Genomic DNA, 27,427 nt, shown 5'->3' on the forward strand with positions numbered 1-27,427 from the left:
TGCCATAGTTGCATTGACACTAACAAGAGAAAGCTCATCACACTGAGCTTGGTATACATCAGTGATTTCTGACAGGACAGCAATCATGATTTTGAATCAAGGGTGCTATTCCAATACATTAATTTAACATAATTTGTGGCAGATTGTGAGCTGAGTGTTAAAACAGGCACTCAAATTAGCCAACAGACAAGGAGGTTCATTATGCCATAAACACTACTGGCAGGAACATAAGAATCCATCTCTCCTGTTATCCCATCTTCAAGGAGATAATGGCAATAATGTGATGAGCACCACCAACTACTAACTAATGGCTGCTAGTGTGAAGTAAATGATGGGTGCCTCACTTGAGATTGCTTTGGTATTTTCTTGCTTGCTGTGTTGCTATTTAACACTTGTGAAGTGCCTAAAATGCTTCTAAGAACTGTACAGATGTTAAAAGATAAGGTAGTCACTGCCTATAGGCTAAGAATCTAACTGATGTGATACAAAAGAAAAAGGGAATGGGGAGGAAAGAGGAAAGAACACACTGCAGCAGTTGCACCTTCATGGGTTGATGGATGGTGTCGAGTTCCTCTTCTCCTCGCCTTGGGAAGGAACTTCTTGGGAGGCAAAGGGTGAAGCCTCCCAATGGTCCTTGCTCTCTTGGCCAGTAACAGAAGTTAGAGCATGTGTGGGCAGTAGAGGCTTGTGGTTCCAATGTCAGTGGAGCAATGAATCCACTCCGGGTTTTAGTCTGAAGTTTCAAGGAGCTGTCCAAGGTTCTGAAAGCATTTTCAAGGTCTTTAAAAGTTCAGACTAAAACGTGAAGTGGATTTACCACCCCACTGACATCGGAGCCACCAGTCTCCTCTGTGTGGGGGGAACCTTTGGCTCTCCAGATGTTGCTGAACTACAACTCTCATCATTCCTGGACATTGCCCATGCTTGCTAGGGCTCATGGAAGTTGTAGTTCTGCAAAAGGAATTGAAAATAAAACTGCCAATCTCGTAATGCCATTATACATATATATTACTGCAAGCGCATTTGGAATACTGTATACAGCCCTGGTCACCCCACCTCAAAAAGGCAATTGTAGAGCAGGAAAAGGTTCAGAAAAGGGCAACCAAAATTATCAAGGGTGGAGCAAGTTCCCTATGAGGAAAGGTTACAGCATGTGGGGCAAGTAAGAGTGGACATGATAGAAGTGTATAAAATGAGGCATGGTATGAAGAAAGCTGAATGTTGAAAGGTTCAGGACAGACAAAAGAAACTACTCCTTCACACAGCACATCATTGTGGCAGCAATTGCCACCAACTTGGATGGCTTTCAAAGAGGATTATTTATTTATTTATTTACTTACAGTATTTATAGCCTGCTCTCCATTAAATAAATTCAATCCCAGAGCGGGGAACAAAATAAGATAAACAGAAAAAAATATACAGAAGTTGCAGAATCATATAAATAGGTCCAGTAAACAAGTCAACAAATCTGTCAAAAAGCAAGTGGTCAAAACTACAGTAAGGACAAATAATAAAACTTCCAGTTTAACCTAGATGAACACAGGACATTCAAACAGATTAAACAAACTAATTGTATTAGCAACAGTTCCCACCATTTATACAAATTCATGGATGTTACAGTGGCTACAGCCCATGATGGCTATGTTCTGCCAACAATGTTGTGGGCAGTGTGCCTCTGAATACCAGTCTTTGAGAGTCTCAAGTGGGGAGAGCACTACTGCACTCAGGTCCTGCTTGCGAGCTTCCCATAGGCATCTGGTTGGCCACTATGGGAACACGATCCTGGACTACATGAGCCACTGGCTTGATCCAGCAGGCTGTTCTTATGTTCTTAATATCTGGAGGGCCAAAAGTTCCCCACTCCTGAGCTAAGGCATGCCTTCCTTCAGTTCTGCAATCCCATTTGGAGTAGAGTGTTCTTTCTATGAGGAAGCAGGATAGCAAGCTCTCTACATCTGCTTCTTCTTTTACCAATGGTTGGTCTCTCCCCTTTTTCATGATGTTCTTCCTCAGAAGGAAGTGGTCCAGTCACCCAGTACCTCTTGGTCTCCTGATGATTGGCAAAGGGCAGAGAGTGTCTCTTTAGCTCTGCAGTCCCAAGGCAACTTATGCTTCTTTGTGGTATCTCTGGGATGTGTCATCACAGAGATACCACAAATGATGACGCATCACAGAGATACCACAAAGAAGCATAAGTTGCCTTGGGCTGGGAGTCCAGAGTTTGTGAGTTCAAATCCCTGCTCGTTTCTCCTGGGTGTCAAGGGCCAGCTAAAGATCACCCCCACAGTGAGTGGCTCAGGGGTTACATGCCCTGCCACCTGTGCAGCCGTGGGCAAGCTGCATAGTCCCAAGGAGCCCAGTTGCACCCCAGCTGGCAGTTGCAGACAAGGAAAGGGCTGGCTTGTGCAACTGGGGCAAGCTGAGCAGGCCCTAGCCAGCTGGGGAGGACTAGCCTCAGAGGGCGGCAATGGTAAACTCCCTCTGAATACCGCTTCCCATGAAAACCCTATTCATGGGGTAGCCATAAGTCGGGATCAACTTGAAGGCAGTCAATTTCCATTTTGTGATGTGTCAAAGCATAAATCCCCTGGGTTTTATGGCACCATTCTGAACCCAGGCCTGTTCTTTAGAGTAGAATTCACATGCCCTTGATAGGCATTAAATTGCAGATGTTTTTATAGCTAGCTTCTTTTAAAAGGAGGAGTAAGGGGAGTAAATTTTGTGTAAATATGTAGTTTGTCTTCCTGCATGTCAGATAGGTAGGATATTTTTCATGAACCATGATATTTCTTTACTCAGGTCACTGATGTGTTTTTACAGCATAAAACTTCTATTGACTTATGAGAAAATTTACTCTTAATAGAAATCTTCACCTTATTTCAGAAATTTTCGCTGACTCTCACTCAGCATAATGGTTCTGCTTCAAGTAATGTCCACATACATCAACGTACATACCTTTGAGATCTTTGGTCCAAGCGCCTGATTTTATGTGAACACTCTTAGAGACAAACTGCAGATTGCAGACAACAAACTGTTTTCCAGTTTCTAAGTTGCCCATTTTGAGTTTAGACTCTAGGATCTCAGATAAAAAGGCATTTTACACAATCATTTTTGAGGTGGAGAAATCACTATAGAGTAGGTTTTTTGGGGGGTGGAATTGCCTTTCCTCCACTAGGGATAGGGCTCATTAGCTGGTTCCTATCCATTTGAATTCTGACAGGCCAGCTTTCAGTACCGATCCGCCATTTTTTTGTTCCCAATTGTTTGCGCAATTGCCAATTCATAGTTTTTTATCAAGAAAAAAAATGTATTTGCTAATGAAAATGCTAATTAAAATGCTTATGCTGTAGACACTTGTTCCACTAAGTTAAGATTCATCAGCTTAGAGGAAAGATGATTGTGAAGACAATAACATAACATTTGGAGCATTTTTGCCATGACCCACCACAAGAAATCGATTCCAGTCTGAAAACAATGTGGATTGTTGGATTATGTCAAACTCCAGTAATAAATTCAATGTAGCAAATATTCTCCCCCATCCCTGCCCCACACAGAGAGAGAGAGTACAATTTATCATGTAAATATTGCAGGTTGTGACCAAATCCTAGAAAGTTCTAGAAAGCTAGTGGTAGCTTCAAGTTTACTAGACATGGAGCACTTTCAGAAGTCTACAGAAAGTTGTGGGCTCGTGGGGGATGAGAAAAATCATCTAAAAATGTTAATAGGCTTTGGCTTTCAATCATCCTAGGTAGGTGATTGAAGGCCAATTCCTATTAAAAAACTTTATGGTTTTTTTATGCCAAGGGTGGCTAGCCTTTTCCTCTCCAGATGTTGTTGGGCCCCAACTTCCATCAGCCCCAGCCAGCACAAACAACTGTCAGGGATTATGGGAGTTGCATTCCTGCAGCATCTGAACATCCACAGGTTAGGCACCCCTGGTTTATAATGAAGTGGATCTTATCCTGGCAAACTTTTTAGTGGTTTAAAGGGATCAAAGAATACTTCTGCTCTCATCATCATCAACAAATGTTGTTGTGCTAGATAGCTTTGTCCTGGATAGCTTTAAAAACAAACTCCTAAATTTTTGCAATATATAAACAATGAAGTGAAGATGAACAATAAAATAAGGAAATTAAAATATGATATGGTTATATAAAAAGTTTTAATGCAATAGAATAAAACCAATTTGCAAGTAAAATTTGATGAGTACACTCTTAAAACTCTCAGATATAGCTTGCTACACTACACTAGTTCTTTCTGTTCAGAGTTTTCTTGCAGCTAAATGATACAATGTACTCATTTTCCAAAGGTTTGCAGTTCCCTAACATATTTTTCATTTGGAAAATTGTGGTGTTGTGTAACAGCTGTTTGCATCTTCCATAACAGTTTATGTTCTTTCAGAACCCCCCATTGGGCAGATGCATCCTCCCCATGGAAGTGTGACACCCCAGAAGAACAGTAACCTTCTTGTCATCATTGTCGTTACCGTTGGGGTTGTTACGGTGGTGGTGGTGGTGATTGTGGCTGTGATTTGTACCCGGCGTTCATCAGCACAGCAGAGGAAGTAAGTAATTTGGAAATGTCCTTGTCCATCAACCTTTCCATCCTGCCTTGGAGCAAGGCAAACCTGTTTTTTCACCCTAAAGTAGATTCAATGAGATGGTGGAATATGCATAGGACTCCAGATATGTCATACCATCTCATCACTTTTGTTGAATAATAATATACTAAATAAAAGAGCTGGCTCACTCTACCTGCTTTGAAATAAGGAACTGATAGGGCTCTATGGGGCCTTCACACACAGGATGAATGAGCAAAGGGTGGGTCATGGAGGAAGCACCAGCAGAAAGTGGGTAGAGTAGACCTTTATAACTGACAATTTAAGATCTGCAAAGAAACAGCTGATATTTCGGTCTTGAGCTGGTAGGGCTAGAACCAACGACCCTGAGATCACACTTGAGTGGTTAAGAAGAGATCACTTGAAATCAATAGGCTTAAAACTAATGAAACTAATTAAGCCAATTGCTTTCAGTAGGTCTACACTGGTTAGTTTAATATCACCCTTTATTTTCCCTTGAAGTGAGCCACTCAAGGTTCTGTACTGAAAGGTTCCCAGGGCTCTCATGTCCTCCAATGGCTTAGGGTGACTCCATCTACCCAGAAAACCCACTGGTTTCCCATAATCTAGTAGGTCTCTAAAAGCTTCAATGTCAGCCTTGCCAGGGCAAGAGCATAGCCCTTGCCTGGTTCTTGTCCTGATTCTTGTATCTTCTCCTGCCTGCTGGATTTCCCTCTAGCCCTAGTCCCAGAAATTTCAACCTTCAGCTGTCCAATCCATTTTTCACTCTAGACTGCCTACTGCCCAGCATCTTAATACCCAGGGACTGCACAAATGAAGGCAGGGGAAAAGGAAAGGAAAAGGAGAATAAATGTAAAGTGACTTTTGCATGCACTATACAACTAACTACTGGGATTCAAGTATGTGTTAAGAAACTGTAATAAGCTGTGTTAAGGATAAATTATGTAATACAATGCACAGAGCAGGATGACTGAGTGAGGGAGCAGTTTCAAATATGACACTTCAGCAAATGATCAGAAACCTAAGCTATCCATTGCAAATAAGATGGATTCCAGGTTTTATATAAATAACTCCCAGAACCAGAAAGTTCACAGAAATCCATATGGGTTTCTTCATCATAAGAGAGTGGTCTCTCTTCCCACCCCTTAAAAAAATAATCAATCTGTGACTATTATATTAGACAGCTAGTTTGAACAAAGGGATCCCTCACTAGTAACAGGAAGGAAACTGAGCATATGTTAAGAATGCCTTCCGGCACAGTTATAACTGATCATGACAAGCATCTATGGGTTTGGAGCAGGCTTTGAATCTGAGTTGATAAAAATGAGGAAATATTATCCAGGTTTGCAGAGAATGTGGCATCAATAGGATGTCAGTTATTTGCCCCATGAGATATAGTTCTTCTTTTAACTTCACACTACGTCTCCAGCACTCATTAGCCATGACATTATGGTTTCAAATCTTGACTCTTGAATGTGTTTGGGCTGTGTGTGGCCACAAAGAAGCCTCAGTTCCCCTCCAAGCCCTGCAGTAACAGTGTGTGAAGTAAGAAGAGACATCAATACAATATTATTTCTGCTTTTCAAATGCCATCTATTCTTTTCCTACTAGCATATTGGTATCAACTGAGGTCCGTTTATGGAGCCATGTAAAACAAAGGGGAAAATATTTCATGCCACAGACATCAGCAATTACATGCTGTCTGGGCAAATGAGGTAAACTGAAAAGGGTATCCTTTGGCTTCTTTTGTACCTTTTACAGTTGGATATGAATAGAATCCTTACCTACTGGAGGACTGTTACAGTGCAATTGCTTGGAATTGGAGAGACAAAAATCTGCACTCTAGCCAGCAACTGAAAAACTTGATATCAATTAACAAAGAGCTCTTGTTTCACTTGTTATTTGCCATTATAGCACAGCATCAAAGTTCACCTATATGATTAGGGAAACAAAATTATGGTGAATTATTTTATACGCGATATTGACTGGGATCCAAAGAACCCACGCCTGAATGGAAAGCACTTTCACATGTGCAGGGAATGTTGCGGATTTTTGGTTCTAGCTATGTATCCTTGTGCCAGATTGAATTTTACTCTGGAGGATGTCACACTTTAATCTAGAATGGAAACAGCAGCAGCCAGTATGGGGCAACAGCCAGAAGTATATTTGCCCAGTCTAAGTGGTATTCTGTCTCACTGAAATTTCTAGTTTCGGCCTGAAAATCCAAATTTGAGACTATTCAGTGCAGCTCTTCCTAAAATGCTCCTGGCACAGTTCAAGGTGCTTGCATTCATTTAGAAAGTTCTAGAAAGGCTCAAGCTGTGAAGACCAAACAAATGCCATCCTTCATTATTATATGAGCATGTGTATCTCTAAGGGAGGGGTGGTCAAAGTAGTGCCCTCCAGAGTGAGGGATGATGGGAGCTGTAGTCCAGCAACATCTGGAGGTCAACATGTTTGCTGCCCTTGCTCTAAGGTACTGTTTGTCAACCTTAGATTCCCAGATGTTGTTGGACTACAACTCCCATAATCTTTGGCCACTTGCTAAGCTGGCTGGGGTTGATGGGAGTTGTAGTCCAACATCTGGGGACCCAAGGCTGAAGAACTGTGCTCTAAGGTCATCATAAGAGCCATTCTACACTGTAAGATGCAGTTCTCTAGACACCATACTGCCTTGGCATGTAAGATAAGAGGTCAAATGCCTGAGTGCTTATCCATAAAAAGACCCTGAAACACAGAGAACTAGCCCTCTTGGGACAAAGTTAGGCTAGAAATCTTATCCCAGACTTCCTAGTTTTTCACAGGCAGAGTTTTTGTCAGGGAAAAAAATTCAAACCTTTAATTGTCCTACCTGAACTCCAAAGAGGCACAGTCCCAATGGACCATACATAGGTTTACCTGAATTTAATATTTATCCATTGCCTTGTCACTAGAAATCATGCCCAAGGAGAAATGCACATCAAATAGAAGTTTAAACATTTTAAGCCCTTAAAGACATAATTTAAACACTTAAACTAAAACAAACTTTGAAAAATAACACCAAGACCAGAGAGAAAAATAAACCAACCTAAGCCAGCAAATGCCCCAGTAAAAATAGAATATGCATCTTTATTTATTTATAACCTTTATAGGGGGCTACTGTCAATGATAAAGATAATGATAATGATAGAATTTATATACCAACTTTCAGGTCAAGAACAAGCCACCAGTGAAATAATAAGAATGAAACCAATTATGAAAACTCAGCTACCCATAATTAAAATACGTAGTACAACAACTGCATTAAAACATCCATATTTAAAATATATAATAAAGAAGCCAGGTAAAACAGCACAATAATTAAAACAAAACAACAATAATTGCAGGAAATTCAAGTCAGGAGATCAGGGAAATGCTTCTCTTAACAAGTGTGTCTTCAAGAGCCCGCAGAGACACACCTCTTTGGATTTTCCTGATCTCCTGACTTGAATCTCCTGCAATTATTGTTTGTAGGCTAGTTTAGTTCCATGTGAACAAAACAAGTAGGATTAAACCTTAATGAATACCAAAGGTAAAAGTAAAAAATAAAAAATTAAGGTGAATGTAGCAGTATAAATCCTGAAAATATTTATTATAATAAGGTAAAATAAACCAAAAATGCATCAATATAACAGAATATATCTAAATTCAAACATGAAGAATTTTTTACAAAAATATATGTCAAGAACAATATATAAATGTGAATAATTGTTTCTGATATGGAACAAGATTGGTAGGAGAAATCAAATTCTAATGTGGTGAGGATGTTTTCAAGGTGGTCCAGCCCAATATATAAATGTGAATTTAGAGATATTCTGTTATATTGATGCTTCTTTGGTTTATTTTACCTTATTATAATAAATATTTTCAGGATTTATACTGCTACATTCACCTTAATTTTTTATTTTTTACTTTTACCTTTTAGTTTAGTTCCATCACTGAAAAGGCTCTGGTGCAGGCCATCTGAGATCTCACTTGTGTAGACAATGGAACTAGAAGCATAGCCTCGCTTAAAGTTGTTACAATGTGGGCAGGTTCATATCAGGGTTTTCATGGTAAGCGGTATTTGGAGGTGGTTTACCATTGCCTTCCTCTGAGGCTGAGAGACAGTGACTGTCCCAAGGTCACTCAGTGAGCTTCATGGCTGTGTGGGGATTCGAACCCTGGTCTCCCAGGTCATAGTCCAACACTCTAACCACTGATGTGTGTGCCATATTTCAGTGGTTCATCTCTCAATTGTCTCTCATTGCAAGGAATATCCTGCATTTGTATTAAAGTAGTTCTCCATTTATTGGCTTTGCAAAAAAAATAAAAAAAATCACCTTTTCATATCTTCCAGTCTTCTTAACCTCTCAATACTTCAGCAACTGAGGAACTTTGCCAATGCAGCACATCTGACATGAAGTGTGATGCACACTGTCAATGGTTGCTTTCTTGGCTGCAGAGATAGAGTGTGTAGAATACATTCTCAGGGCACTCTCTATTTCCTCTGGTGCTTTAGCACCGAATTTATAAATGAGGCAAACCCCCCATTTTAAAAAAACAATCACTGAGTCCTTTGTTTTGCAGAACTTTTATTGTAGACTGATGGCATGGAACCATGGCTGTCTTTTCTTAGTCACCACATTTCTACATGTTGCTAACAAAAACACATTTTTAAATGTGTGTGAGCATGCAGGCACATGTGCACATCATCCTCATCTGACACGAAGCCTCTGTATTTTGTACTCTGGAATCTGTAACCAAATGTAAAGATTTAGTTCCATATCGTACACATTGCACAGCCACAGTGGATAGAACTGATACTGACATTGGTGTTGTCCATGGTACTGAACTCTGAGGAACTGTTTACTTTGCCATGTGTGCATAGCATGGAACGTATCCAGATCTCACCTGATCCTTAAAAAAAAAATATCTCTGTATGAATATGCCTATAGATATTTAAAGAACATATGAATTGTACTCCTGGATAAAAAAGAAAGGAAAACCAGTCCCATGTTCTGTCACCAATAATGGACAGTCAGTTGCCTCTGGAAAGCTCAGAAATGTGGCATGAATAAATAATAGCTGGAGATTGATTGATTGATTGATTGATCGATCAATCAATCGATCGATTGATTGATTGATTGTAAAACTCAATGTCAAGTTTATCCAGACAGATTTTAGCTAATTCCCACCTCACTAGTTGATCTCAACAAGAAGCGAGTCCCCCCAGCCCAGCTCCACTAAAAATGAAAATATTTCCTACATATTATATGTATTATTGGGCACAATATTATACATATAATATTTTACATACATACACTCCAGGGTTCCTGAAGTAAGCAGCACTTTGAAAGATACATATAGAAATGCATATAACTGTTTAATGTAGGTATTCATATACTTATGAAGTTGTGCTGAAAATATGTAGTACCACATGGGGCTTGACTCTTTTATGGGAATTATAGGTACAGTATACATTTAGATTTGGATATAACTAGCCAGACTTTTTAAACAACAGTGCACAAACAGGTTGGACAAAAGTGAGCACTTGATGCAAGAGGCCATCACACAAAGCTTGATTGCCCCCACACCCAAGAAGACTCGTGACACAAGTTGGAATAATGTTATATTTATTAAATATAACATTCTACATCAAATGCAGATAAGCCAATTCATCAGATTAAATTGCTTTGGGCAGGTGAGGCCACCTATATATGTGGGAATACTCCCACGCCTTCTAAAGGCAAATAACTCTCTTCAGACCTTAACTCCATAGTCAAGGACGTGGGGGAAAACCTCCCTCCTTGCCGCTGAAGTCAGCTGTGGTTCCAACCTCTGCACCATGGCCCCGCCGTACAGGCGTTCACCATGATGCACAAGCAGGTCCCACAAGGACACTCCTCAGTTCGCCACCAGGCATTAAGCTTTGATGGTTCCCTGGGGAGTGCCCCTTACCTGTATACCTTAACCACCTCAAAATAACCCAATATACCTCACCTGCCCGAATTCCATGCCACAAGAGGGGATCAGCTCAGGCTTGGTCCCCTCAACCCAAGGAAGAAAACAAACTCCCCAAACCCAACCTCAAATCCTCTAAAAACAAATCACATCCCCACTCTGACAGGTGGACGCTGTCGTCCCTAAACAATTGAGGAGAATAAAACCTTATCCTGTCATGGGTTATGCATGCCCCCCCAAGGGATAAAACCAAATCCCTAACCTTCCTATTCACCCATTTGCGTGACCTATCAATCTTATTTGGGTGAAGAGCCCCCCTCCATACTCGTCTCACGAGCATAGCTGACCACACCAAAATTAGAGTAGGATAAGAACGCCTAAGCCACATGAGATCACAAGTGACCTTGAGCAGCAAGTCCATACCGGGGCGCTGCACAAGGTCGTTCTCTCCCAAGTGAATTAACAAAATGTGAGGCGGGGCCGCTGACGCCATGGTACGGCACACCAATGGCAACAACGCATCCCATAACATGCCCCTCCGCGCCTCCCAGCTAACTATCGCTGATGCAGAAAGCTGCAGCTGCGTTCCGGAAAATGACAAAGAGGCCCTCCGATGTGCCCAAAACAAGATGGAAAGGCCACACAGAACGATCCGCACAGGAACTGGAAGACTTAATATACCTAAAGAAAAACAAAATAAATACAATATTAATACCGAACATGAGACTGAAAAGCGGAGGAACGCCACCTGCCAATTGCTTGGATGTCGCTAACGCTCATGCCCATGAGGGCAGCGGCCGTGGCCGCTCCAATCTGAAATGAATGCAGCCCATAGACTCCAGCATCGCGACCAGTGGCCAACAAGGCCTGCCGAACAACGGCCCAAAATTGGAACTGAGTCAGGGCAGAACCATCCACATGTATAAAAAGATAACGCAGGCCCGCTGGCCTTAGAAGCAGGAATTGACGCATTGCAGACACAGGGCATAATTCCAAAACTTGGCAGCTGCGTAAAGACACAAGACTGCCACGGCCCTTCTGATCAGTCTTAGAGACTCGCAGGGAAAACCTAACCATATCAGCACCTAACGTGCAATCGCCTGAGCATAAGGCTCTGTAAGGCACATCACGCTTAGAGAGGACTAACACTTCACTAGGGCAAAAGCACCATAGAACATCGTCAGAGTTACTGCGGCGAAAAGGTGCACTTCATGCTGGGATGAGCATAAAGAACGAAACAATGCCAGGATCTGGAGGAGGACATCGGGCGTGATTGGCCTCCTCCGGTCAGCGGGCCTGGGAGCGGAACACGACCAACCCTCAAGGACCTTTCTGACCCTAAAATCTACAGAATGATCCGGCAGTCCTCGTGCCTTAGAGATAAAGGCCAGCGCAGAGAGGTGCCCAGCGATAGTGGAAACAGAAGAGCCTTGCCCTCTCAAATGCAACATATACTGTAACAATTGATCCGCAGGAATAGGCCACGCCATAGGTAAAGCAGCACTGATTCTGAAAGCTTGGAACTTTGCAAAAGAACGCTGATATGCTTTCTGAGTACTGGGAGCAAGAGCAGATGCAATAGCGGCCCCAACTTCTAAGCGCCAAAAGCTCCACAGGAAAGGAGGTAACGCTGGCTCGTATAGCCTGAATACTATCTGGACACATGCCCACGATGGCGATGGTCGCTGCCGGTCCACTTTGAAAAGAAATACGTTAGTGCGAATCCATCCAGATGTATGAACAGGTAACGCCGGCTTGTATGACCAGAAAGCTGCCAGAAAGCAGGTCTATGAGGGCAGCGGCAACAGCTGCTCCTGTATGGAAGAAATATAACCCTTCCCCTCGGGTATCACACCCACGGGCCCTCATGGCCCTGGGAATATACCAAAATTAGAATTGAATCAATGCATAGCCATTGATGCATATAAAAAGATAGTGCTGGCTCGCTGGCCTGACAGAAAGAAAGCTCCTTTAGAGCAAAACCAGACACCAGGTGGGCCATGGGTAGCACCTCAGCTACAACACCCAGCTACTACCCCCCTGGTCCGTAGTGAGTATATGCACTGAAAACATCACAGAAATGTAAGCGCAGGGCTCCACATGACGTGACTTGCCTTGAAGGCTAAGGTATTACCAGGGCAAAAGGCTCCCTACAAACCATTAAGGCACTTCCAGGAATAACTTTCCCTCGTAAAGAGGGAAACACAAAGTGCTGATTGAAGGCAGGAGCATCATGAGTACATCAGGGGTAAATGGCCACATAGAACCGGGCGGCCTTAGGGTGGAGCGCCACAATCACCTTTGAATTTCATGAAGTGGGTTTCAGAATGCGCTTGGCATGGAAATTAAAGGCCAGGCAGAAAGGTGGGCGGATATATTACTTATGATAACACCCTGCCCCTTTTAAGAGAACATGAACTATGAAGGTGTAAAACTGATATCGGCCACGCCCGAAGTGGGGGATACCAAGATGGCACAGCCGCATCAGTCTGCAAACCCGGAACATGCCGAGCCATGAGCAAAATATAAGAATGTACATTGCAGAGCAAACACATGCACAAGGCACATGGCACAAGTAGAGCTAGGGGTCTGGGAATTTACCAAAGAACCAATAGCCAGGCTGGACTGAAAATGTACCATTTAATTCTGAAGGGCAGAAGGCCACACATGTACCACAAGCACTATTGGAAAAATAGCCCAAGAAAATAAAATCCAGGGGAAACCCCATGCCCCTCATGGAAGCCAGCCATTTCTCAGCACACCAAAGGACCTGAAATTAACACCAAAATTCCAGCCACCAACTGCATCAAAGCTTACCTGCAGTGCATCCTCCAGGACAAGTCCGCTTCTCCCAAACAAAGAATGGCTGCTGAGGTCCTTCAAAAAGTAAGCCACAGGGGATATCCACACACCTCCTATCTGAGACACCACTGAAATAGAAAACGTGAGCACACCACTTCCGTGTTCTCACAAAGGCACTGAATTAATGCTTTGTCAGAGGAAATGACCTAAAAGGTAAGTACAAGTGACCAAGCAACTCCTACATATCAAAATATTCCTGCCATACTCCTGTTGAATAAATAAGTTTTTATCAGCTAATCCGCTACTAGAGATCCTTAAAGAAAATTACAATTAAACTTAATCCTACAAAAAGCCATACATCTGATTCAGCGAATTTATAATCTTTTCAATTTAATTAGCATAAACCTCTTAGCTCATAATGATAGCCACAATGATGAATTTTAACTGGCTAAGAGCATTTCCTTTAAACTTACATGCCATACATTGCCTTTCACTGAATCTCACTATATTGACATATTTTAAAGAGTGTTCTTGCACTCGGGTCCTGCTTGCGGGGTTCCCCCAGGCACCTGGTTGGCCACTGTGAGAACAGGATGCTGGACTAGATGGGCCACCGGCCTGATCCAGCAGGCTCTTCTCATGTTCCTATGGCTCTTCTTAAATCCTCATAGGAATTCTAGGAGGCAGGATTTTTATTTACCCAGATTAAAACATCTATTATGCCCTCCAAAGGTGATATTGCATAGGCATATCATTTTATTGTTATTTTATTTTAATTTATTTATTATTTTGTATGATACATAGAGCAGAATTAAGAGGCTAAATAATCTAAAACAGCATTATAAGGCAAACCTTGAACTCACCAAGGAACAACAATGAAGTGATTGCAAAACAACCAAATATAACTGTATTGAGTTCAAGCTAATCCAAATGAAACACAAACCATATAAATGGCACTTAATTAATTAATTGATCAATCAAATCAATCAACCAATAAATTATTTATTTATATATTCATATATTTATTTATATTGGCAAAATATGCCCAGGGGAGAAATCAATTAATTGTACCCCACAATGAAATACCCCAAACCCCTAATGAATGAAGCTGCACATAAAAATTAACTTGAACTCAGCCTGGGAGAAAAAAGGAAGGGGGGTAATAGAGAAATATGAGCATAGGGCTGGGCGCGCTGCAAAACAAAGAAACAAACAAACAAGGTACCCAAAGGACCAGCACCACTTAACCCCCATATTGTACTGCTGTGGCGACTAAATGCAATATGCACGCCAAGTCTGCATGACGTAATCAAATTAGTTACATATACAATTAAAGTGCACACAAGGCACAAGGCTACAGATGCTCTAGAGCAGGCTGAGGGCACCCCTCTAAAGCCAATTGCATAACCTACCCATCTGCAGGAAGATAATCCTATTAAGTACTTAGAAAATAAAGCTCAGGCAAGGCAGGAGGCTACTGCTTCCGCTCTATAGCAGGCTGGCGAGGCCGCTCAAAGATGCATAGCTCTACCTACACTCCCTTCAGGTGATAGCTTCAAAAGCATCGAAAGCAGGGGCAAAGGCAGGGAACAAACCAAACGCCTGCGTGCAAGTAAATACAGGCGTGCTATGCACCCGCTAAACAGCTGACGCGCGGGAATGAAAAGGAAAGAAAACCACCACCTCAACTCTCAACAATTCTCCTAAGCTGGCAGGCAAAAGGAGAAACAAATCAAGCGGCATATTTAAAACGCCTGCATGTTATACTATGAAACTATCCACCCGCTAAACAGCTGACACACGGGGATAAAAAGGGGGAGGAAACCGCCCCCCCACTCTCTATAACTCACAGAAAAACAAGCAAACGGCACGTTTAAAACGCCCGCCTGCTATTATACCGCGAAACAATTCCCCTCTGCAGAGCAGATGCGTGGGGATGGGGGAGAAAGACGAAGCCTCCTCCTCCCACACACACTCCCTAACACTCCAAAGGTGGTGAATGGGAGTGGAACACGAGGTGAGGAAGGCGGGAAACCGCCACATTACCACAGCCTACTTAAACAATAATAAAGCAAGCCGAATAACAAGAGCCTAAGAAATAACAAGGGGGGATTAAAGCAAGACAACGGGATTAAACTGATACCAATCAAACTAAGGGAACAAAAACAATGAAGGACACCACCCACCGACCCTTAAGGAAAAAGGAGGAATGAAGTAACAACAAACGCTTTAACTCTGGGAGAACTTGTCAATGAGCAGCAGCCGGAGAGCTGGCAGGAAGCTGTGGGGCGCGTGGGCGCGCGCCCGCAGCCCAGCTCATCAGCGGGGAAACGAGCCTATTTAATTGAATGAATGAAGCAGGGGACGGGAGCAGGCAGTAGCGACGGAAAAACCAGCAAGCAGGCAATAAAAATGGTCACAAACAAACGCTGACGGAGCCCTTGAAGCGCAAACCACGCAAGGTGTGCCGCGAGGCAAAAAAGGCAATCGCTAAGGGAAGGAGCGGCTTTAAATACACCGCTCGATCCCAGCCCTGATTGGCCCCCTTGATCTCACGTGGCACACTTTAGAAGCTTCGAGATCGTTCCCAAGCCTTCTCCTATATTTCGGGTGGAGGCAAAAACGCCCCTTAACAGGAACGACATTAGGTTGGAGCCATCAAATTCCATGTATAAATCCCTTTAAAATGGATTCCTCCTTCTTCACTAATGTCTAGCCCTGTTATCTTTAGCTCCATTTTTAGCTCTTATACCAATAGCCATTCTTCTCCATGAATCTGTCAAAGCGCTTTCAAAAACAATTAATCGGCCCGATTTCTTATGTTCCCAACACATGCAAACGCTGTTCCTTCATACTGCTTCCTATAACAGTCTTATGTCCCATTTTTCTTTGTCTAGTCTCTAATGTTTATTTTTTATCGTTAGGACCATCAGCACTGATGTGATTTTAAAACTCATTTCTTATTTTGAAAAGTTATGTAAGCCAGTAGCTGTCCTCACCTCCTGTGATAAAGAATTCCATAAGCTGATGATGCATCCCTATTTGGGCATTCAGGACATGCAATGATAATCACATCAGGTCAGAAAGCGGGACTGCGGTTGCTCACCCTGCCACCCACTGTTGCACTCCATGCTGGCCCCTGCATTCGGGAGCAAGCCTGCAGCGGAGCGGGCTGCTAATGGAGCTCTGAGCACTCAGGGTTTCCACTTGCAGTGATAGCCTATTCATCTTCATATATGCAGACAACAAAGGGCAGGGGTTAGTGTAGGGCGCAGGGGTCAGCACAGGAGTAACACTCTTCTGCCTCATACAATTATAATTATGTGTCCTGAACACACAAAAGAGCTTATGTTGTATGAAGTACTTCCCTTTTTTTCTTGTCCTGAATGTATTGCCAATCAATAACAATATATGAATCTGTTTAAGGGAGGAGGAGGAATCATATTCACACACTACATAATGTTGTATTTACCCCGTCATTATGTTTTCCCCCCAAAATGATGAGCCCCATATGCACTGTCATATCACAGAATAAAGGTTTGCAAAGAGGTCCCCCAACCTGGCCCAGATTCAGCAGATCCTATGAACATTTGAAGGTGCCTTACGCTAAATTAGTCCATCGATCCTATCCCTGGTAAGAACCTGCCAAATATATGAGCCAGCAGTAGCTTCCCAGGAAGCCAACTAAGCATTCTGCTGTCATGCCCCAAACATAAATAAATGGATTTGGTTTACCTACTCACTCAGAACAGAGCCTGGTTGCCCGAACACTTATATCGCAAGAGCATGTTGATACTCATTATAGAAGGTTTGCAGGAAGGCACTCCTTCCTATGAAGTTCTGGAGCTTGACAGTAATTGAGAACAAAACCCAAACCTAATGTTTATACAAGGAGAACATACACTTGGATGACTAATTCATTTTCATTTCTTTCTACGTGATGTCCTTTCTTTCTTGCCTCAGATTTCTGTCACTACTTATTATCGATGAGACTGGTGGTAATGCACAGAACTAAACAATGTACTGAATGTTACATTTTCTCCTTTCTTAAGTTTTAGAGAATAGTAGTATCACTGTGGCAAGACTGGCAATATGTCTGGAATGATGCAGTCATTATTTATAACCCCTTACTTATAGTTTGCTGTAAGTAAGCACCCAAGGCATAGTGCAAATTCAGTAAAATGAATGTCATTTGAAAAAACTAATCAAAACCCCAATTAACAAGAGTTGACTTTGCATTTCAAACTGTGTTTGACGTGTTTGTCTATAGCAAGGGCGGGGGATTTGTGGCTTTCCAGATACTGCTGGACTACAGCTCACATCATCCCTGACCTCACTGGCCATGCTGGCTGTGTCTGATGGGGGTTGAGTCAGAGTCCAACAACATCTGGAGGGGCATAGGTTCATCTCCCCTGGTCTATAGAATGGGGCTCATAGAGAAGACAATCCATACACAACTTCTTTTTGCACAACATGCACTCTTGATCAACTCCTACCAATTTGTATGGGAATTATGCAGGAAATGCTTCCGGTGAATATTGTCCTATCTCTTTGATACCTACCAGCTTGACGACAGAAGAATTCAAACAATTTCCCTCGGGTTGCTTGCTTGCAACAAGTGGCGCAATTCACATTTCTATTATGTGAAAGCTGTGTTAGTCTTCCTCGGGAGCGAGAAAAGTATTTAATGCCATCTTGAGACAAACTATTTAGTAAGGTTTTTTTAAAAGGAAAAAAATCAAAATGGCACGAGCTTTCTTCAGATGTTAAGAAGGAACTGAGGAAAGCAAGATGAAAAAGTCAGCTAAAAGCTTATCAAGCAAAAACATTATAAGGTTCTTAAATGGGCAGTAATAGTAAAAGTTATACAGTCTTTATAATGAGCGAAGAAACCTCAATCTCTGTTAAGCTCCATATTAACGCAGTCAAATTTCTGTATGAACCCCTGTTTAACTATCTCACATTCCAAGTGGAGAATGTGTGTGCATATCAAAACTTTTCTTCTCTACTTCTCTTTTAAACAAGTAATATTTTTTCCATAAAATATGCCTGTAGGATTATTTCTTTAAAATGTTGAAAGACTAGGGGTGAAAAGTACATTAGAAGCCATCTGGCCCAACCCACTGCTGAATACATGGGCCTTGAATTTCACTGTTCCGGACAGGTGGCTGCCCAGCCTCTCCTAAAATAATTCCAGCAAAGGATAGTCCACCTCGTCCTGAGATGGTCTCCTTCACTGCTGAACAGGTGTTATTGTTAGGAAGTTTCTCCTAATATTTTGCAGAAATCTGCTTCCTTGTGGTTTCCACCCATTAGCTCTAATTTTGCCCTCTGGTGCAACAGAGAACAAGTCTGTTCCATCTTCTGCATAACAGCCCCTCAGATATTTGAAAACATTTATCATGTCTCCCCTTAATCTTCTTCAGCATGACAGGCTTTACTATCCTAGGCTTTGGGGAACTATTAAAAGGGTGCTGCTTTACTGATTTTTATTTTGTATTTTTTAATTGCTATGTTTTAAATGGTTTTAATTCTATAGATAGTTTAATTGCATTTTAATTATAACTTTATTATTATATGTTTTAGCTGTATTTGTTTTAATTTTTGTAAGCCACCCTGAGTCCCAGTTCTGAGAAAAAGGCGGCATATAAATGAATAAAATAAATAAGATTACGGGGACTGATTAGGTCACCCTTCTCCAACCTTGTGCCTTGCAGATGTTCTGGACTACAACTCCCCATAATTCTTTACTACAGGCCTGCTGGTGGGACTGGTAGTCCAAAACATCAGATTTGGAAAGGCTAGATTAGGTGGATCAGTAATGATAGGCAAATGTTTGTTGAACATATTTCATCCACCGGTGCTTATATTCAGTGTTAAATGTACTCAAAATAGCACTCTCAGTTCAAAATGTATAATGGTGAGGCCCATTGGGTTCAGACTGTGCCTTGAATAAATGTATTTCATTTGCAACATTTATTGACAGCCCAATGAACAAGGTCCTCAGGGTGGTTCACAGAGTTTAAACAATAAAATTAAAAAGTTAAAACATTCACATCATTTTCTCACATAAAAGCCATCACAGCAGTATGAAGCTATGTGACAACATTTAAAACCCAACAAAAACAAGCTGTTCCAAGGGCTAAAACATAATTCTAAAAGGTCTGGGCGTATAAAAAGTCTTCAGCTAGCTCCAAGAAGACATTAATGGAGGCACAAGGCAAGTCTCATTGTGGAATTATATTTATTTATTTATTTATAATTGGAGCACCAGCATCAACACATGGTCCTTTCCTTAGTAACCACCAACCTCATCTTTGGGGAAGGGCCATAACCCAGTGGTAGAGCATCTGCTTTGCATGCAGAAGGTCCCAGTTTCAATCTCTGACATCTCCAGGTAGGGCTGGGAATGTACCCAGTCCGGAATCTTGGAGAGGCACTGCCAATCGGTGTAGACAGTACTGAGATGGATGGACCAATGGTGTGACTCAATATAAGGCAGCTTATTGTGTTCCTATGTAGGAAGGGGAAATCTTGAGAAAAGAATGAAGATCTCAAGATCTGGGCAGGTATACATGGCATATGCTGCCTTGGGTTAGAAATTTAATTAATGGATTAATAAAAATCCACTGTGTTGTGATAGGATTCCAAGGCAAACATGCAGTGATGATTCATTGGTAGTTGAGTCTACATGGAAAGGATTCACTGAATACAGAAAGTCTGGAATGCTGTGATAGATAATAGGGCTTCCCTTCAGTACGGTACTTGATCACTGCAGTCTAGATTTCTGTCCTTGCAAAAGGGAACTAATGGTGTTTTTGTTATTAACTCCAGAAGAGTAGTGCTAGATGAACCCCATGATTTGGTGTTATAGCCCTTTATAATACAGATAGATTCCATATGCCATGTTAACTGTAATGTGTTACATTGGTAAACTGCTTAAGAGCCCTTGATTTTTCTTACATGAAAAGTTGGAACACTTTTAAAAATGTGCACAGAGAGGTCAATAGCACACATATCCTAAGTCATGTACGAGGAGAACATATTGTGATAAATATTCATAAGAAGGTAAATGGGAAGCGGTGGGATCTGACACCAAATGTTTCATTGCATTCAAAAACATCATTTTAATGTATGTCAAAAATAAATGCAACATATGCTGCACTCCAAAGTGGAAAGTGTAAAAGCACGAGCTGGTTCTACTAATTAAAGGGTTGATGTTACCAATGGGTGATTGTGGGATCAGTAAGAATACATTTCTAAAAGGGGAACTTCACACTATTCTCTCTGTTTCTGGAGGGAGCTTTTTAACAGTTGTGCATCAGCTGGTTTACAAATAACTTGCTCTGTTGAGCTGCAGGCCTGCATCCCCTTAAGCCACTATTGACATTTCCTTTCATTGGACTCCCTCCATTCATCTTCCCACCATATGCTGTCAGCATGGGACCTTGTGTATAGCTGGAAGGAGTTGGCAAGTAGCCTCAGCTGGAGCCCAGACTGGTGTCACTTTATGAAACAGAATAAAGCATCTGGTATGAGAGTACATAAGAGTCATGCTGGATCATACTAAAGGCCTCCCTTGTCCTGTTTCTCACAATGTGCAACCAAATGTGATAGCCATCTTCTTCTGTTGTTTTCCCAGCCTCTGGTATGCAGAGGCATATTGTTTCTGATCCATGTAGCTAGCAGTGACTAGTAGCCACTGACAGGCTTATTTATTGATTTTTATTTATTTAAAAAATTTCTATCCCGCTCTCTTTCCAAAGGATTCAGAGCGGCATTTACAAAATAGTCATAAAACAATTAATATTAAACAACAAAGTAAAACAGTATCTCACAATTTAAAAGCAGAACAAAATAAAAAGGTTTTCAGCTGCCGACGAAAAATTAAAAGGGAAGAAGAAAGGCATATTTCTTGAGGTAAATTATTCCATAAAGTAGGGGCAATCACAGAAAAGTCTTATTTCTAACATTGGACAGATGAATTCAGGAAAAAGGAGGAATGGTGAGGGTCGAGTCTAGGGCCGATCTCAAGAGCCAAGGGGGTTCATAAGAAGAGATCCGGTTAGCTAAATAAGAGGGGCCCAAACCATGTAGCGCTTTAAAAGTTAAAGTTAATATTTTAAATTGTATCCGGTAAGAAACAGGCAGCCAATGAAGTTGTTGAAGGAGCGGTGTAGTGTGGGCTTGCCAGTTAGCTCCTGTTATCATTAAAACTGATGCTCTTTGCACCATTCTAAGTTGTTGCAGTGTTCTTTGGGGGAGCCCAATATAAAGAGAATTGCAATAATCTAGACGAGAAGTGATCAACGCATGGGTCACTTTAGCTACATCAGCAGTCTCCAGAAATGGGCGAAGTTGACGAACTAATTTTAATTGGGTAAAGGCACTTCTAGAGACTGCAGAGACCTGTGCCTCCAAGGAGGACGCCCAAGCTCCGGACTTGTGACTTTAGTGGCAAAGTAATTCCATCCAGTATTGGGTGATTTTCAATTGCTAAATCCAGATTACGACTGACTAAAAGTACTTCAGTTTTAGTTGGATTTAATTTCAATTTATTAAGACACATCCAAGACATTACTGCAGACAAACATAGATTTAAAGGTTGGATAGCCTCTTTGGCATTGGGGGGAAAAGAAAAATAAAGTTGGGTATCGTCCGCATATTGATGAAAGCGAACTCCAAACATACGTATAATCTCTCCGAGCGGTTTCATGTATATATTGAATAAAAGAGGTGATAGTACTGAACCCTGAGGGACTCCATATTGCAAAGGCAAGGAGTCGGAATAAAAGTTTCCGAGGCGAACTCTCTGAGATCTGCCTTCCAGGAAGGAGTGCAGCCATTGCAACACAGTCCTCCATCAATGTGTCTAATCCCCTTACAAAACCATCTCAGCTTGTGTTATCTCTGGATCCAATAGCACAAAAAGAAGAATATTATATACCAACTTTTCAAAAAATGTCAGCTTGAAAATAAATACATTATTGAAATTCTTATAAGCATCTAGACGCTTCTTCCAGTTCATAAATGGGTTCACACATATAATGGGGAAGTGAAGTTTCTCAGGAAAGAATTTTCTTACAAATATATGAAAAAAACATTTTTTTCTTTAGCTCTTCCCCATACTGCTGGAAAATTTCAGTCTTCTCCTGGAGAATAGTTACAGGAAACCAGATTTTAGCTGAACATCAGGAAAAACATCCTAACTGTTAGAGTGGTGCAACAATAGAACCAATTACCTAGGAAGATGGTGGGCTCTTCAACATTGGAGGCATTCATGAGGCAGCTGGACAGCCACCCATTGGGTGCACTTTAAGTTGGATTCCTGCACTGAGCAGGGGGTTGGACTCGATGGCATTATAGGCTCCTGCCAACTCTACTATTCTATGAATATTCGAGATAATGGCTTCCTCAGTTTGACCATCCATTATTTTTGGCACATCTATGGATCCAGTCTTAATATTGTTTAATTGTTGAAGGAAGCATAGGAGTTGGGCCTCCTCTCTTAGCCCATAGCTTCCTTTATCCACCAATACGAGCTAATATTTGAGTTTCATTCAACGGTAAGTAAGCTGAAATTTCTTAGAAGTGAATTTACTGAGAATTTCTTTTTTGGTAAATTTCACTTCCCTCCCCACAGGAATATTTAACAAAGTTTTCCTTCCATTTTACTGCCCACAACTAGTGTGGAGAATTTTGGGAGTCCATTTTCACGTCTATGAAATGGAGACCCATTTCACAGAGACTGAAGCCCTGATTGTGCATAGGAGCTGAGTCTAAAGAAACTGATTATTGTGTCTACCAGAAAGTTACACAACATCTAAGCACATGAGATGTGTTGACTTTTCACTCTTTCTTCCTCTTCCCCAACAGAAAACGTGCCACTCATAGTGCTGGCAAGAGGAAGGGCAGCCAGAAAGACCTGAGGCCCCCAGATCTCTGGATACACCATGAAGAGATGGAAATGAAGAATATTGAAAAGCCTTCGAGTTCTGATCCAACAGGAAGAGACTCCCCAATGCAGAGCTGCCAAGACATCACCCCAGGCAGCCATAGCCAATCTGAAACTCAGATGGGCAGCAAGAGTGCCTCACAATCTGGTAATATTGCTACCTATCCTATGCACAAAGAGCCAGTCTGTACATGCACAGACACTCTCGACACTTGATTACACTTGATGATTCACAGATGAATGTGTGAATGGACTCCAATAAGAAATGTTGAGTTTGAGAGAAATATGACAGTTCTGCCTATGATCAGGAATGATTCTTTCATACATGCAAGTCATCACCTGACCCTGCAATCATCATGTGATGAGCAGGACCTAAGAACAAATTCAGATGTTGGTTACATCATATAGAGGTTATGTGGGGGGACAATACCGTGTACTCTTCATGGTGGGGTTTAATGGTACCATATGAGTTACTGATGCTATGGCAAAGTGCAACATCTCCCCACTAACGCCTGTGACATGTAGTGCCTAGTTGGGCTAATTCATGCCATCCACCATTACATCTCAAAAACGTAAGAACATAAGAAGAGCTTGCTGGATCAGGCCAGTGGCCCATTTAGTCCAGCATCCTGTTTTCACAGTGGCCAAAAGAGATACCTATGCGAGCAGAACCTGAGCACAACAGGACTCTCCCCTCCTGAATACCAGTAACTAGTATTCAGAAGCATACTCCCTCTGACCATGCAGGCAGATCGTATCTATCATGGCTAGTAGCTACTGATAGCTTATCCTCAAAGAATTTGTCTAATTCTCTTTTAAAGCCATCCTGTGTGACATAGAGCATTGCCATGCAAGTGTTTTTACACAGTCTCCATGTGAACTGTATATTGTAGAGTAAGCAACATTTTAATTATCCCTCTGACTGTCCTTGTCAGAGCTGCTTGATCCTCTTGGTGAGGAGGTGGTTGCGCATAGGCGAAAAGCTCTGAAAGCATTGACTGAAGTCAAGAATAGTCCACTGACATTTTGCTGAAAGCAAGATTCTAGGTATATTTGCAGGCTTCTCAGGCAGAATATCAAATGAATTTCAGTGGGGTTGGGAAGAGTTTCAATATTCGGGATCATTAGGAAAGGAATTGAAAATAACTACCGATATTATAATGTCTTTATACAAATCTATGGTGCAGAAAAAGGCAACCAACATTATTGGGGGCTGGTGAGGTTTTTCCCCTGTCTCTTAACAGTTGAATTCAGGGTTATTTAATGAACCTGAATGTTAGGCAGTTTGGAACAGACAAAAGGAAGTACATCTTCACACAGTGCATTCTTAAACTATGGAACTCACTACCACATAGGGTTGCCAGGTCCATGGCCTGAGACTGATCCTGTATCTTTAGGAGAAGAGAAAGTCAGCCAAGTGCAGGTGTTCTTGCAACACCATAATGGGAAAAACCACAAGGTGAAATTCTCCCTTCCCACTGCACAACTTTTAAAGATACAGAAGACCTCTTGGTTACCAGGCCCGGCCTCCAAGAGGTCTTCTGTATCTTTAAAAGATGTGCGGGGTGGGGGAGAATTCCACCTTGTGGTTTTTCCCATTAGAGTGTCGCAAGAACACCTGCACTTGGCTGACTTTCTCCTAAAGATACAGAATCAGTCTCAGGCCATGGACCTGGCAACTCTACTACCACAAGAGGTGGTGATGGCCACCAACCAGAGCTTGGAAAAGTTACTTTTTTGAACTACAACTCCCATCAGCCCAATCCAATGGCCATGCTGGCTGGGGCTGATGGGAGTTGTAGTTTAAAAAAAGTAACTTTTCCAAACTCTGCCACCAGCTTAGATGGCTTTCAAAGGGGATTAGTCAGATTCATGGAGGGAAGACTATCAGTGGCTACTAGTCTTGATGGCTGTGTACTGCATCCAGAATCAGAGGCAGCATGTCTTTGAGTATCAGCTGCTGGGGAACAGTAGTGGAAGAGGGCTTTTGCCCTCATGCTCTGCTTGTGGGCTTCCCATATGCACCTGGCTGGCCACTATGTGAAACAGGATGGTGGACTAGGGAAGCCTTTGGTCTGATCCAGCAGAGCTCTTCTTATGATTTTGTTTTTAGATGGCTACTGGACTTTCTTAGAGCAGGGAACTGGGAATTCAGAGTGAGGATGCCTTGAGAATAATTAACCTTTATTTTGGGTTGCAAATTGCCTTGGGTACATTGGCAAAAAGGTGGTATCTGCAGCAAACAAGTAAATAAGAATGCTCTTCCTCCATGGTCAGATGCAGTAAGCTTCTGAATAGCAGTTGCTGGAAACAGTAGGAGGTGAGAGTGCTCTTTGCACTCAGGCATTATGGGCTTTTCATAGGCATCTAATTGGCCGCTATGAGAACAGGATGCTGGACCAGAGGGACCATTAGCCTTGATCCAGCAGGCTCTGCTTATGTTCTTATGAACTGAACCCTCACAAGAAGGGGGAAAGAGGCTGCATATGTATAGCAGCATCCTAATGGCAACTGTAACATGCTCAATGTAAGGGATGGAATATAGCTCAATGGAGCCGCATGTGTGCAAAAGGTCCCAAGTTCAACCCCTGCCATCTTCAGCCAAAAAGGATATGGTAGCAGGTGATTGAAAGGACTCCTCCCTTAGACCTTAGAGAGATGCTGCCAGGCAGACTGTGCTGGGTCTGACTCCTTATAAAACTGCTTCACAGCTCACTGTGAATAAAGCTGCCAATGCAGCAATGAATTCTGACCCTTTGGAAATAAACCAAGCTCCCCCTCCCCAAGGTGCCAAGCTTAAGTTTAAGATTTTTTTGACAGAGGGGGCATTAATATTGCTGCCAACTTCTATTTCAAGATTTGCATTGTTGCTTTTGTGCCTTTATACGACTTAATTGCCCTGAGCATCCTCAGACAGAAAGGCTGTGCATGTTTATAATGAGTAAATAAACAAGTAATAGAAAAAAGTGTAAACAAACACTCTGATGGTTATACTGATATGGCTTTGCAATACCCCGCTTGAGAGATTTGGTGTTTGAAGCTGTAATATTCATTTTGGTCCTTAGCTTAAACCTTTATTAATTATCTGTGGCCTGATTTAATTGGTGATGCTGGTTGGGCTACAATTGTTCATCAGTGCAGCAGCATCCCACTTTGTCAGCTTCATATTTAAATTGGGCCCTCAACCACTATGTGAGTAGTATTTGGATGCCAGCACAGCACCTTCTGGGGCCGAGGATCCCAGGCATGATTGAAGGCCCAATTTAAACATGAAGCCTCCTGCCTGAAATTCTGTATGGGTAAGCAATTTTAACCCAACCAGCATTGCATTCAAATTGGGTCTTAGACATTCCAAACATTTCATCCTTTCCACAGAGCATTAGCAAAAATTAGATCTGAAGTCAACATGAAGAACAATGATGTTTACACAGTTCAAAGGTCACACAACACCTCTTGAAGACTTAACCAGTGGACACTGATTTCATTTAGCTAAAATTCTACTGGCAAAACTAGCAATTGGTAGTTTTGGATCTAGCTGTGGTTATTTACAGCAGCATTTAATATAGCACATGATTCATATGGCAAAATGGTATCAATCCATATCCCTATACCTACCCATATGTAGAACTAAAACACTAACTCATAGCATTCAGCATTAATCTGCCAAGGCTTCAAGAGCTTGATTTGAAGTAATATTAGATCACTTTTTATGCTTGGAGCTCAGCTTAAACATTTAAGTCTGATGCCATTAAACAGACAGTGAGACTTATTTTTGTTCCCAAATACACTGCTTAAATTCTCAAGGTTCATTTGTATAGCAAATGGCCCTGAGTTAATGGGTGATTATATGCTGCCTTTTAAACACTATAGCCAATCTCACAGAAGGAAGAATGCTGATTTGAGCAAATAATTAATGTGTAGGAGTTTGACCATTCCCGCAATGGAGTTTTGCATGCACTTGGAAGGGAGGGTGGCAACAAAAACATTTTAAGGTGACAGTAAGTGTCCTTTTATATTCTTTCATTTTTTTTATTTTTGCAGAGCACTTTTTACTGCAGCTATAAAGAGACATGGCTGTTAAGATGCAATGCAATTGCAAAGAAATAAATTAGCATTCTAAGTCTATTGTG

At 41.8% G+C, this 27,427-nt stretch overlaps 1 protein-coding gene across 4 annotated transcripts in view; it reads left to right on the forward strand.

Moving 5' to 3' along the window:
* Positions 1–27,427, forward strand: part of DCC (DCC netrin 1 receptor) — an 882,319-nt gene that overhangs the window by 782,246 nt on the left and 72,646 nt on the right. For all 4 annotated transcript variants that reach the window (XM_061614640.1, XM_061614649.1, XM_061614658.1 and 1 more), the window contains 2 exons: positions 4,402–4,564; positions 23,219–23,445. In XM_061614640.1, the coding sequence (XP_061470624.1) occupies positions 4,402–4,564; positions 23,219–23,445 (390 nt within the window). The remainder of the gene's footprint in view (positions 1–4,401; positions 4,565–23,218; positions 23,446–27,427) is intronic.

The sequence above is a fragment of the Rhineura floridana genome, chromosome 1, assembly GCF_030035675.1.
Source record: "Rhineura floridana isolate rRhiFlo1 chromosome 1, rRhiFlo1.hap2, whole genome shotgun sequence".
Classification (NCBI taxonomy): Eukaryota; Metazoa; Chordata; class Lepidosauria; order Squamata; family Rhineuridae; genus Rhineura; species Rhineura floridana.